Source organism: Balaenoptera acutorostrata, chromosome X (assembly GCF_949987535.1).
Source record: "Balaenoptera acutorostrata chromosome X, mBalAcu1.1, whole genome shotgun sequence".
Classification (NCBI taxonomy): Eukaryota; Metazoa; Chordata; class Mammalia; order Artiodactyla; family Balaenopteridae; genus Balaenoptera; species Balaenoptera acutorostrata.
Genome location: NC_080085.1, coordinates 14762457 through 14775842, shown reverse-complemented (window position 1 = coordinate 14775842; position 13386 = coordinate 14762457). Strand labels below are relative to the sequence as shown.

At 42.7% G+C, this 13386-nt stretch overlaps 1 protein-coding gene and 1 long non-coding RNA gene across 5 annotated transcripts in view; one reads left to right on the top strand and one right to left on the bottom strand.

Moving 5' to 3' along the window:
* Positions 1–37: 37 nt before the first annotated feature.
* Positions 38–13386, top strand: part of LOC103011421 (uncharacterized) — a 95406-nt gene continuing 82057 nt past the window's right edge. Inside the window, exons 1-3 of one of the 3 annotated variants that reach the window (XR_009006600.1) lie at positions 38–412; positions 656–744; positions 3567–3620. This is a non-coding gene — a long non-coding RNA (uncharacterized LOC103011421). The remainder of the gene's footprint in view (positions 413–655; positions 745–3566; positions 3621–13386) is intronic. The other 2 variants (XR_009006599.1, XR_009006598.1) reach the window with 2 other exon arrangements.
* The window catches only part of NHS (NHS actin remodeling regulator), a 353067-nt gene continuing 340921 nt past the window's right edge, over positions 1241–13386 (bottom strand). For both annotated transcript variants that reach the window (XM_057537623.1, XM_057537624.1), the window contains 4 exons: positions 12319–12450; positions 8341–11322; positions 7915–8041; positions 1241–5355 (listed from right to left, as the gene is read on the bottom strand). In XM_057537623.1, coding sequence (XP_057393606.1) covers positions 4746–5355; positions 7915–8041; positions 8341–11322; positions 12319–12450 — 3851 coding nt within the window. In that variant the 3' untranslated portion in view covers positions 1241–4745. The remainder of the gene's footprint in view (positions 5356–7914; positions 8042–8340; positions 11323–12318; positions 12451–13386) is intronic.

Below are 13386 nucleotides of genomic sequence, written 5' to 3'. Positions count from 1 at the left end.
CCACGGAAGCTGAGGCGCAACACTCGTGCCGGTGAGAACCCGCGTACTTAGGTTCCCACGTGCGCAGCCGGCCGCTGACCAATCAGCGGCCGCTACAAGACAACGCCTGGGCCGTCAGCCGACCAATCCAGCGGACCTCAGAGCCGTCGCAGGGGGGCGGGCATTGCTAGAGCGACTGCCAAGGGGAGAGGCTCTGGTTCCCTCTGCGCGGCCGCAGTTCCGGCCTCCGAGCCCCTGTAGCTCGGCGTTCGTTCGCGGGGGCTGGTGGGATCGGAACCCCGTGCTAGACCGAAAACACGAGCCTCTAAGGCTGAGAGGGGTTTAGTGCGGCTGCGCAGGAGCGCCGGCGCGCGCGATTCTTCCTGTGGTGGAGCGGGTTTAAGGAGGCGGCTCGCGGGGGTGAGGCGTTTAGGTGCGTGGTCTCTCCACTCTCGTTGGTTAGTTCTTGGAAGCTTTTTTTTTTTTTTAATGTAATTTCCCCTTTTCCCTCCTCCCTCTCCGTCCCTCTGTGACGCACCACAGACGTCGACATTGACTCAATCCTAGGTGTGCTCGTCAGTGCTGGAATTCGAAAGGGGAGGGAGCGGGGCTTTAGGAATTGTGGTTTGGTACATACCGGGAAAAGTTATTTCAAAAAGTTGTTATCTCTCCACAGGGTGAGGTAACACAGACCTTGGAGCCAGATTTGCTGGGTTTGTACCCCAGCCCCAACAGTTAAGCGCTCTATGGCTTTGGGCAACTCAGGTAAATGGCTCTGTGCTTCAGTTTCCCCATCCGTAAAATGGGCACAACGTGGGGGGGGTGCTTCATGAGTTAGAGTAGGCAAAGCACTTACAACAGTATCTGGCACATAAATTTGCGTAATAAAGGGTACATGACATTACTTAGTGGCACATCGAGGTTGCGCATCTCAGGAAGGAGGCACAGTCTGAGTAATTATCAGAAGCAAAGCAGGTAACTTTAAAGTAAAGCCATAAATATTTTCCTGGCCTGGAGAGGTACAGGAAAGTATACTGGACATTGGAAATGTATTCTTTTTTCTCTCAAATACAAAGCAAGATTGGAGCCGGTTACAGAGACAGTATTCATTATTATCATTATTTTTTTTGCTCATACTTTTGCCATAGCAGTTCCCCTCCCATATGTCCAGTCTCCTATAAAACACTTGCCGTTTGTGAAACCCCAGGAGTGCAATTACATAGCAATGAAGAGAGCAGCCAGTTGTTTAATTGCAGTCACGTTTATTTGCAGTTTCTATACACACTTTCTAGGTAATCAAACTTTTCTGGTACATTTTTTTTGAGAGGGGTTCACAATGAAACTCACCGTTTTTACTAAAAATAAATACAAGACTTAAAGTGTTGCACAGCTCTAAAATATACAAAGGCTTGAATTGAATGTAAACGTTGAAAACATCTTACAAAAGAAACCGTTTTTGCAACGATTTAAAAAGTTCATATTTACAAATATTACAAAAATACAAAATGGAGGCAAGTCCATAAACCATTGTCTTTCGGCCAGCATGAACTGGTTCTAGTACCAAAAGAGCTACACTGTAACCTTCCTCATAGTTGTAAATCTTTGTCATGATCTAGTTCTCTCAGTCTGCCACCACTGCAGCACATGTACTCGCTGAACTCTGGCAAAGAGCAAACAGTGTGTTTTGTTTGCTGCAACCAGTCTATGTCCTCTACTTAGCCAAAAAAAAATCAAAAACTCAGGAAAAAAAAAAAAAACTCAGGAAAACAAAATTTCCCCCACACAACATAGACATGTTGTATAAACACAAAAGAAGAAAAAATTAGCATCAGTGCAAACAACAGAAGAAAAGTTTGGGTTGATGTTCCTCACAATACCTAATGTGTGTACCCTGCTTTAAGACGGCAGTGATGTTGAAGACAGCCCTCTAAATCTTGGTCTTACGTGCTATGTTGTAAAGCCATGGAAAATTACTAAGGAATTTCTTGCTTTTTTTTTTTTTTAAACTCAGTTTGTTACTCAATACTCTTTTGCACAGTGAATTTTAAATCCATCTCTATCTGGGTTTTTTTTTTAAATCTATGAAATATAAAATAGAGAAACTCTGCTATAGATTTTTAGAGTAAACAAAATAAGTAAAACTATATTCTAAGGGTTAGTTCTGTGATTATTACATATAGACGGTATCTTATTGCCTCACAATTCAAGTCAGTATGTATTTTAAAATATATATAGTACCATTACTTAAATTAATGTCAATAATAAGGTGACATATTTGTTAAAGCCAATTTGTGTGTTTTCTGTTCAAGATTTAGAATCACTTTTAAAGCCTACATACCTTTCTTTATGCTTAAAAAACCCCTAACTACACAAAAGCCGTACTGCAAACGAGCTGCTTTTATGAAAATTACAAAAGATCACCTATTGTGACTGGAAATGACTTTTTTTTTTATTGCATTTGTCTAGAAACCTTACTTTTAAAAGTTTGCCAAGTGTACTTTTCAAAGTATGAGAAAAAGTTATTCATGTTCCCATGTGGTGTCAAACCATGCTGGTTTTCTTAGCTAATGGGTTCCAATGAGAAATGATGGTCCATTTTTTTCAAACCCCCAAACATTTTTCTTTTAGTAAAAAGTATAACACTTCGTGAATGTTCAAATATACGCTTTACCAGGTAGCTTATCTATCCCTGCACAAGCACACGCGTGCGCGCACACACACACACACACACACACACACACACATTCTCCTTCCTCTACCCCGCCACCCCCAGCACCCATTTTACATACAAGGGTGACAAGAAATTAAGAAACACAGTTTGATAGTGAAAACGAATAGGAGAATAAACCAGACATTTTTTTTTCTTTCCAAAGAAACAAACAAAAACCCAACAGCAATCAGATTCTGTAATTCTCACTCTGTAACATCTTAAAAAGTGTTTCTATTGAAAGATAGCATCTTCTTAGGCCAGGCTTTCTCCTTCATATTGCATGAATTAAACCAAAACCACAAACCCCCTTTCACACATCCTACTTTCCCAAATACCACTTGCATAAGCTTAAAGCCAGCTGCTTATCAATTTCTTGGTAACTCTGGTATGTTCTATCACTCTAATCACATTCTATTCTTTTATAGGCCGTATTCCTTCTTAGTTCTCTACTTTCTACCTTCTCCCATTCAAAACATTCCAAGTACATAGCTGCTTATATTTCCGACATGTCATTTCAAACATTAGTATCAGTTCATTTCAAAATCACAGGTGTAAAACCCATTTGCAGATTTCAACTTGTAACTACATTTTTTTTCAGTTTTAAGACAAGAAAATTCAAGTAATTTCAAGTAATTCAGCTTGTTTCCCTGCCTTCATTTTATCAGAGCACTTGCCCTGACATTTCCTTTCCCACCCACCACCCTCCCCTTTTGCCATCAAGCAGATAGAGTAAAATCAGACAAAAACTCAGTTATATGTAGCATTGTGAACCAGAGCTGCTCCCCGTTCCCAGTTTAACAGTGAATATAAATAATGCATATACACATACCTATTTCCCAACTACGTTGTTCACAGTGTCATTTCTGTTAATTTTTAGGTAGCATGAATCTCATCAGCACAGAGAGAAAGCTTCACTGAAAACTCATTGCAGGTACTTACTGATAAATCCACAGCTCTGTGGCATGCTTATGTTTTATTTTCGTTCGTTAAAGAACCTGGAGCTAATTGCTAAACTGTTTAAGGAGTTTAAAGATTATAGTCCTCAGATTAGGACTGTTTATGTCCCCAGTAGTGTAATATAAACCATAACCTAAAATTAACTACTCTTTTCCCTACTCATTCTCCTTAAAGCAATCCACTGAAAAATTGAAGTTTAAAGGACACTGTCAAGTGCTGTTGTTCAGGGCTTTATGTTGAGAATGATGATTTCTCTCACTGATTTTTTTTTAAAAAATCAAAAGCATGCTCTTCATTCTGTCCAAATTGCCACGTGGCACATCCCAGCCACGTGTTACCAGTAGTTTGTTTGGTGCTGCAGTTTGTCACAAAAATGGTTAAGTCTGAATTCATTATTTTAAATTAATCACATTTCACTATATGACCTCGAGATTTCCTTTATTTCACCAGTTTAAAATTCATATTTTGAGGTTTATCACTCAGAAATCATATTGGTGGACATTTAAATATGGTATTTGATACGAAAAGGGTATTCACAGAATACAGTTATTACACTTTATTTGTTGTGTTCTCTAAGCAGTTGGTGTGTGGTAGATAATTGGCCACATGTCCACTCGTCATCCATAAATCTATTTACACATTTTTATCAAAAATATGGTATTTACATGTGTGTAGTTCTTCTAAATTTTGCTTTAGTTCATTTTAATGTAAAAATATACCAAACCTCCAGAGTATTTCATCTTCTTAAGAATTATGACAGTGAGGGCTTTGTTTTCTGAATAGGCAGCTCTGGGAAAACTTTTTCTAGGTTTCATGAAAAGCAGACATTTTCAAATTCTCTATTATCAAAAGGAATGAGATTGGGTAAATCAAACTACCCTAAAGAAAAATATGAAAGACAGTGCAGCTACTTAAAAATATGGAAAATAATCAAGAAAGACCAAACCACCTTCCGTTTCCCCAGCAAATATTTAGGAACTCGTTGGTAAGCGTGATGGTACCCCACCATGTGCTGACTTCTCCCCAGTCTTCCATTCTGTTCCTCCATCCTCATATGACTAAGGTTTTGGCCTTTGACAGCCAGCCTGGCATGGGCCACCTATGTTGAGCTCTGGGAGGATCGGTCATCATGTGGGCTCCCATCAGAATTTTCTGTCTCGCCTTCGGAGATGGCCTGCATGGGCGCATTATACAGCCTGCAACGGACACTGTAGCGGCTGCTGCTGGCCGCAGGGGGAGCCCGGGAACGTCCAACCCTTGCCGATGCCGGGGTGGCAAAGTTCTTTGAGGAGAACCCTTCTGCATTAACCCGTGGGGAGCATGGAGAGAGGGGGGACAGCGCTTCAGTTCCCGGTGCCCCCTGATGGGCCTCATGGGTGCTTTGGGGGGACTCGGCTGTGAGTTCCCCAGGAGGTTTGGGCAGGATGGGACTCTTCAGGATCTCAGTAGCAGACATACGGTAACTGGAATCCGAGCGACTGCCTTTCTTGAGGAGTAATAGCTTAAACTCTTCATTCGATGTGTTGGACTTTTTGGCATTTCGGTAGATGAGGCCAGGAGACCTCTGGCTGTTTGGGGTGGTCACATTGCTGTTGGTTGAGGTGACAGAACCAGCACTGTTGCTGCTACTGCTGCCCAGGGAAGCTCTAGATTTACTTCGAACAGACATGTCCCCAGAATCTTTTCTTCCAAGTACTTTCCTCTTGGACCTTTTAAGAAAAGGAACAATCTCAGTCCACATACACTTTAATGAAACTAAAAGTGTTACGTCACACTCAGGCATCTCCTTAAAGAGCGGTTGTGTACCCTGTCTGATGGGATACTAAGCATTAGGGCCGTAGGGGTGAGGATTAAGATACATTGCTTGCCCTCGTGGCGCTCACAGCCTGAGGGAAATTCTCCAATAACCAGTGGACATGAATCAGGTTTTGGAAATGACCATTTCACATAATGACTAATGTGGAGGCTAGAGGTTCTAGGGGAGGACTTACTGGGAAGTTTCACAAGAGTACAAGAAAATACTGCTCTCTGACTCTTGGTTAGAGTGTAGGTGGTGAAGCACTGTCACTTTTATTCAACCTGTCTCTGCAATACAGATGAAATCCTCTGATGCCTGGGATTGGCTTCCAGTGAATACCAGGAGAGCAAAGTGGAAGGTGTGGATGGGACAGGACTGGCCATAGGCTGATGGTTGATAGGCTTGGGTGATGGATATGTCTGTGTGTGTGTTTGGCTGGGGGTGGGGGCAGGCAGTGGTGCGTTATACTATTCTGTCTACTCTTAAAATTCCTCCATATAAAGAAATTTCTTACATGACGTCTTGAATAAGTCAGTCCATTTTGGCTGCAGATACCATTTGCCATAGCTGCCCAGGAATATCTGTCTACAGTGTATTAATCAGTAAGCCAACTTTCTGGAGGAGCTGGAAACCTAGACCACCTCTGGAGCTCTTAAAGCTGTGTGCACTATAAACTCTCAAGAAAAGAAAATTTTTATTGTCACTGTGCTGCACATAAATAAATAAGCAAACAAATTCTACATAAATGTAAATCTAAGATTACCAAACTCTGTAAGTCTACCAAACCTAGGCACCCATCCATCATTATTATATTATTTCTTTTGATAAATAAACAGGCATAAATTTCGTGAACTTAGTCACTGAGTCAGCATGACTCAGTTCATTGCTACGTACTGGCAGCATGCTTTCTCACCAACCTAAAAACCTGTAGGTTAGAGAAAATGTCAGCTTTGCAGTTGGACACCAGCCTGATTCTGGTTCACTGAAAGCTTTGTGGTTGCTATCTTGTGTATGCCAGTGTCTGGCACTCTAATAGGGTAGGGATTTCAAACTAATGTCTGCTTTTAGCATCTACCATATTCTAGACACAAACATGATATCTTATCCTCAAAACTGAACATGTGAGCTCTAGGTATCCCCATTTACAGCAAGGGAAATAGGTACACAGGTTGTAACTGACTCAAGACTGGACAGGAAGTGGCAGCATTGGGATTCAATTCCAGGTCTTTCTGACTTGACTCCTTACATTCTGTCCACTCTTCACGACACTAGCATTTGGTTCTTTAACTTCACAGCATATAATAACTTGTCCTAAGGTTGGGGATAAAAGGGGGTGAGGAGAATATAATCAGGGACAAAGAAAAATAATGATTCTTCACTCTCCGAGTGGAGAGGTGAGCCTGCTAAGGTCTACACAGAACGTGTTTGTGATTGGCTCCTTTAAAAAAACAGTTGTCGAAGGGCAGTGCTCCTTCTTTATGAGAGAACCACATCAACAGAAAACACAAGTTCCCCTAAAAAGTAGGATCCTGGGAAAAACAGTGGTAAGCTGCTTGTGAAGAGCTTGCTTCAAAGAGTATAACTTCATGAGGTAGACAAGACAGTCCCCAAGCTTTGTCCCTTGGGAGTCGCATCTAGGTCACCAAGGCCTAGTGAAGTAGGCAGTGGCAGCTGCGAAAGGAGTAGCCACGTTATGACTGGATAGCTGAGTCTGATACGGGTTCAGTTTCCAAGGGCTAGTTCCTGTTTCGTTCTTCGGTCACAGTTTGTAAGGAGTATTCTTGCAAATAGGGGCCTTGATCACAGGGGTCCAGGGGGCAGATGAGAGAATATGAATGGTCAGCATGGATGCAACACTATCCTGGAAAAGCAGCCTAGAGGACATCCCCTTTTCATGGGATATGGAGCATTAAAGTTAGAGAAGGCCAGTGTTATTAAAGAAATGTAAGTTTTAGGAAGAGAGGGAAGAAAGGGAGCAGTGATTAGTTGTTGTGAGCTATGAAATGGGCAGGTTTATATACTGTTTTGTCTCAAACTTGGGGCTGGGTTTAGTGAGTCACCTTATGTTTATCTCTGCTAGTGTAGGATTATAGCTTTGAGCATGTGTTTTTAGGTTAAGGAATTATTTAAATGTCAGAGATGACACTAGAGTTTGAGCTTTCGCCCTTGAGTTACTTGACCACAAATTGTTTTCAAATTAAAAACTTGTTTCAGAATGTCTTTCCTAGGGAAAAAAACAGCTACCCTCAGCAGTTCTTAGGAAAGTCTCTCAATTGAGGTCTACCTAACTGTATATAAGGCCACATATTTCCCAACTTGAATATAAGTCTATCAATTTGATTTGGAAAAATAATTTTTCTTTGCTTGCTTATGTTTTTTGCTGAATGTATTACAAGTACCCAAGGCTTTTCCATATTTGCGTTTGATGAGAAGCACGTAAGAAGCAGAACCTTTGGTATTGTTGCCTCACCTGTGAATGACTGCAAATAAATCCTCCGTTGTTCGAGGTTTATTTGGAGACACAAACACACTTTCTGCTTCAGCCTGAGAGTCTTCACTTAGTGGTGAAATCACAGAGTCATCACTCGGTGACGATTCTTAAATTAAGAACAAAAGCATCTTTAGGAAGAAGTCACCCAGCACGCTGCTGGGCTTCACTGACTCAGGGAACAACTAAGCAACAGTTACCTGACCGCCATTTTTAAAATGAAGGAGCTATCTGTCACACTTAGTCCCTCCATGATAAAAGCTTTTATCTTAATTGTTTTAATAAGCGAAAAGAAGGAGGGAAACCAATACCCAGGGCTGTACTGTATTATGGGGAAGGTAAGAAAGAAAAACTTCAGGAAGTGCCACGAGACACCTTCCCATTGTGACAAAGGTGTCAACAACTGACCTTTCAGTGAAACCTCATCCACACTTCCTTGGGTCTCCTCTGCTCCGCTGTTATCAGAGGCACTTTTGGCTGAAATACCTGAAGCAATATTTTCCTGCTCAGAACATTTTTCAGGGCATGGATTTACGGTTGATGTCTCTGCTTCATAGCTGATATTCCCAGGCACTTTGTCATGGTGGCGGCTCATCCCAAGTTGATGCTTAAGTTGATTGTTTATGTCTGTGACTCTAGTTGGTGAGTTTGACTGAGATGTGAGCACGTCCACAGACTCAGGGTGTGCAGCTTCCTCCTGGTCTGCAGAAGATGCCTTCTGGACCTGCGCTAGGGCTCCATCTGGACCAGCTCCACATTGTAGTATTTTACCATCCAAATCATTTGGGCGAGCAGCAGAGACCCTCTGAAATCCTTCTGGGGAAAAGTCACAACTTTTACTTGGTGTGTGTTCTGGAATAGGCTCACTCTCCATATGTATTTGGTCTTTTGTGACACTTGAATCTAGAAGATTGGTACCAGCTGAGGTTACTGTTTCTGGATCACAATGATTCTTCACATCAAAAGAACGGTTTTTTTCTAATTGTAGTTTATCTGGTTCCATCTCAACTGCAGAGGGGTCTAAAAAGGACAATATGGTGTCTTCAGTGGAGTACTGACGTGATAGTGATTTCTTAGTCATATGTGGCCTAATCTTACCTGGAGACAGGGCAGCCATGGTGAGAGTGCTTTCCTCTAAGTAGGGGAGATTTGTATTGTTGCCTTCTTTTTGCTTAACTTCTTCGGACCTACTGATGGACCTAAGGTTAACAGATTTCAGGACTGTTGGTGTAATTGCAAGAGACGGTGGAGGATTTGACCTCAGTGTTTCTCCTACTGCGTTTTGCTTATTATGACTGAAAACATGCAATGGGTGACGGTGGTGGAATGGTTTATTTAAGACATTATGAAGAGCACTTAGGTCAAGATGGGTAGGAGGTATAATTGGAAGTTCAAGGTCTTTACCCAGTGATAGAACTCCATCTTTTAAAGAGGGTTGCTGTAGTGAGGATTTCCTTTCTGGGACTTTTGGTTTTCTTTTGCTACCTCCAGGAGACAATGGGCCAGAAAAGAAAGCTGTAGGGAAAGAGGACGTTGGCGTTTCAGACTGGCTTGAGTAGCCGCTTGATGGAGATGCCAAGCCAGCCAGCTTTTCTGGTGAAGCCAGTTTAAACTCATTGTCAACAGAAGGAAGGGAGGGGGTGGTGGCTCTAGATTCTGACTGGGATGTTTGGGATTCAGAGCTCTCTGGAGACTTGATGCATTCGATAACTGTGGTACCCGTAGCAGTGCTTGAATTAGATAAAGATCTGTAAGGATCATTTGTTTTCAAGTCATTTAGAAGCCAGAGGTCTGCATAGTGAGTTGATTCAGCACCTTCATCTTTGAATGGTGGAACATCTGGAGTGTCTAACTGAGGTTCCTTAATGCCATGTTCACTCTGGTTCATCCAAGAAGGTTCCTGCTTGGTGGGCAGATTGGCATTTTCCATTCGAGAAGGCGTGTTGGAGAAATCAAGAGGCAGCTTCATTTCCCTGGAACTGTGAGGCAGGAGCTGGCCACTGCTTATCTTTGGTTCTTTCTTCTCAGAAATGTCTGCATTTCCATCAGACTTCCTCAATGATGAGCTACGTTTAGGTGGAGTCGGCTTTGCCTTTGGTTTCCTAAAAGAGATGCTTGGTCTCCCCTGTCTCCTGTGGTCTAAGTAGTCCTGCCAGGCACAGTCTGGAAGAGTAGGAGGAACCCCGACACCCTGGCCATTCTCTGGGCCCAGGGCTGCATAGTGACAGACATAACTCTTACTACCTTTGAGACCACAGTCAAAGTGCATGGAGGTGTAGTATCCCTCTGTGTCCACCGAAAAGTGAGAGCTAGTGTCTGCTTTGTCCGATGGAGACTTTTCCAGAAAGCTGTCATAAGTGGCCATGCTTGTGAAGCTTGGGCAGCCCAGGCTGTCTGCCTTGGGACGCTCAGGACTAAAATCCTGGCGGCAGGAGGCATCGTGATGGTGGTGTAGGTAATTCCACTCGCTGTCACTCGTGTTGCTATTGTTGGGGTCATCCAACAGATCTGCCACAGTGGAGGTAAAGGAGTTTGCTCGGTGGCCCCTCACTTTATCCAGGTGGTCGTTGTACTGCTCTGTCACGAAGACACTGGCGTCCTCATTAGCATGAGGGGCTGTGTTTAGTGACAACTCCGAGTCACAGTGTGAAGAGCCAGTGAGGGGAGGAGAAGCTGCAGGAGGGATCGTCTCTGAGGTCTGTGAGGGGCATGTGGAGCTGCTCCCACTCCAGTTGCCACTGGATGACTGGTGGTCATCTTTCTGGTCCATGTGGCTGCTGAGGAGGACGCCAGCCGTGGAGATGCAGTGGATGGGGCTCCCAAAGGTGTCCGAGTTGGAGGAGATGTCACAGCTGCCAGAGTCGGCAGCCATCCGGGACAGACGTGACCTCCCTCTCTCACTTAACTTGTGCTGGGGGCTGTGAAGATGTTGAGAACAGGCCAGGCTCAAAGCAGGCTGGTGCTCCTGCGCACTCGGGCTGCTGGGGGCCTCGCTGCAATCGTTAAGGGTTCTTTCTTGGTCTCCCACGAAAGGCTCCCCCTCTTCATATGCTGAGGGTTTAGCACCAACTTTGGGCTCAGCATCCCCACCTCTATTGCCCTCCCTGGGAAGGCTCCGAGATCTCGTGCGGCTGCTCACTGCAGGAGTAAACATGGTGTCGCCTTTGTCTGCCAATGCAGAAATGTTGCCAGCAGAATGAGAAAGGGAAGCTGCAATGCTTTGACCCCTCTGAGCTCTGATTCTCCTTCTGGATGGAGCAGCGATCAGAATATCCTCAGTTTGGCACTCCGAGTCCCTGGTTCCAGACCTCCTATTGACAGCGTTGGAAGGATCTGGATTTGTGTGCACAATCACATTCCTTTCCCTGGCCACGGGCGATTCATCAGAATCTAGGGCACATGGAAAGCACAGTGAGATACTTCATACATCAGCAGATGAACAGACATTCTGAGAGATGCCCACAATTCTGGGTGCCGGCATGTTGGAGCTTTTTCTTACAGGAAAAAAAAAAATCAGCATATAAAATTAGGAGCAAGTTAAAATGCTTTGGGCGGTCTCTCTCTGTCCCTTTACCTCTCTGACTCTCTGTCTCTCTCTCTTTGTATATATACACAAATACACACACACTATATGTATGTATGTATGTATACTAAGAGAAGATAAGCTCTTAGATCTTTCGTGAATTCTCTCTCTCTTCACGATCAAATTACTTTGCCCCAATAAGTGTCTACTATTTTTTTTTTAACCAAAATACATCTTATTTTCTTGGCCACTATACACTTTTATTTCTCAGTATAAACATAATGAAATAAAAATCATAGAATTCATTATATGAAGTAAAAATCTTAATTACAAGAAATGCTATCATAATAATAATTTTAAAAACCATAGGAAGAGATATCGTAAACACATTGAACAGAAAAAATAGAAAAAATGTCATCAAGGGTATCATATTATGAATAGTCAATATTTAATTGAGTGTGCTTAAAGTTTACCTTTTAAAATAATTAATGCCATAAAAGTATCTCTCTCTCCAGATAAATGTATATTTCTCTAAAAGAATCTTTCATTGAATCTTGTTAATTTTTACTTAATTTCCACCTTAATAATACTTGTAAAAAATAGCAAAATATTATATTTCAGCCATAAAATCTGAATGTATATGGCTAAATCCATAAGGTCAAGCCTTCACAGTCAAGAATGGAGATTTAAAAAGTAATACCACCTGCCTTACTGAACACAAAACAAGTACACATCATTTCAAAACCTCTACGAGTTACAACGTTGACTATTTTTAAGGAAGCTGGTTAAAGGCTGGCTTCCATTTCGTCTCCTTATAATCGGCACCCGACAGAATGTTAACCATTAATAGTTTTATACCACACCTATTTCTTGTTGGACTCTTCTGGGGATACCCGAGATGGTTTTCCTCCTTCTCAGTTTTCGTCTCCGCTGTAGTACGGATTGTGAATGAACAAGAGAGCAGCGTATACTAGCCTCTCTGTCAAAACCAACTCCTGCAATCCACAAATAGGTCTCATTAGCCTTTAGAAATGGCAAACAAATTTTCATTTGCTTGGAACACAGTGATATTTATTGATTGGAACTAAAGGAAGAGTTTGGATTAAGCCTGTGAACAAATATAAGGGAGCCCTTATTCAGCTCTTATTTAAATTATGCTGCAGTACATTAAGCTTTACTTCTAAATGCAGCTCTCCACAACAGCTTGCACTGCCAAAAGTAACAAGCAAAGAAGGAAAATCAAAAGAAAGAGGAGAGAAAAATAACATCAAAGAATCACTCTCACACAGAAACGGCTCCTTAAGGACTTACAACCTTTAGTTACTACCATTTGCTGGTCTCTTTCTGGGCTCTCTGAAGCTGATATCTTTGCATAGTAGATACATAGCCAAGATGTTAACCTGAATTAGTTCAGCTAACATATCCTGACCCATTTCTGCATTAAAAGTGTCATTGTGAGGGTTTTTTTCCACTCTGCACTCTGCCCAAGCCCTACACACACACACACACACACTCTCTCTCTCTCTCTCTCTCTCTCTCTCTCTCTCTCTCTCTCTCTCTCTTTCTCTGGAAACAACAGCCTAGAGATGTGTTTTTTTTGTATGTATGTATGTATGTATGTATTTATTTATTTATGACTGTGTTGAGTCTTCGTTTCTGTGCGAGGGCTTTCTCTAGTTGCGGCAAGTGGGGACCACTCTTCATCGCGGTGCGCGGGCCTCTCACCATCGCGGCCTCTCTTGTTGCGGAGCACAGGCTCCAGACGCGCAGGCTCAGTAATTGTGGCTCACAGGCCTAGTTGCTCCGTGGCATGTGGGATCTTCCCAGACCAGGGCTCGAACCCGTGTCCCCTGCATTGGCAGGCAGATTCTCAACCACTGCGCCACCAGGGAAGCCCTAGAGATGTGTTTTTAAAATCATCATGTAACTGT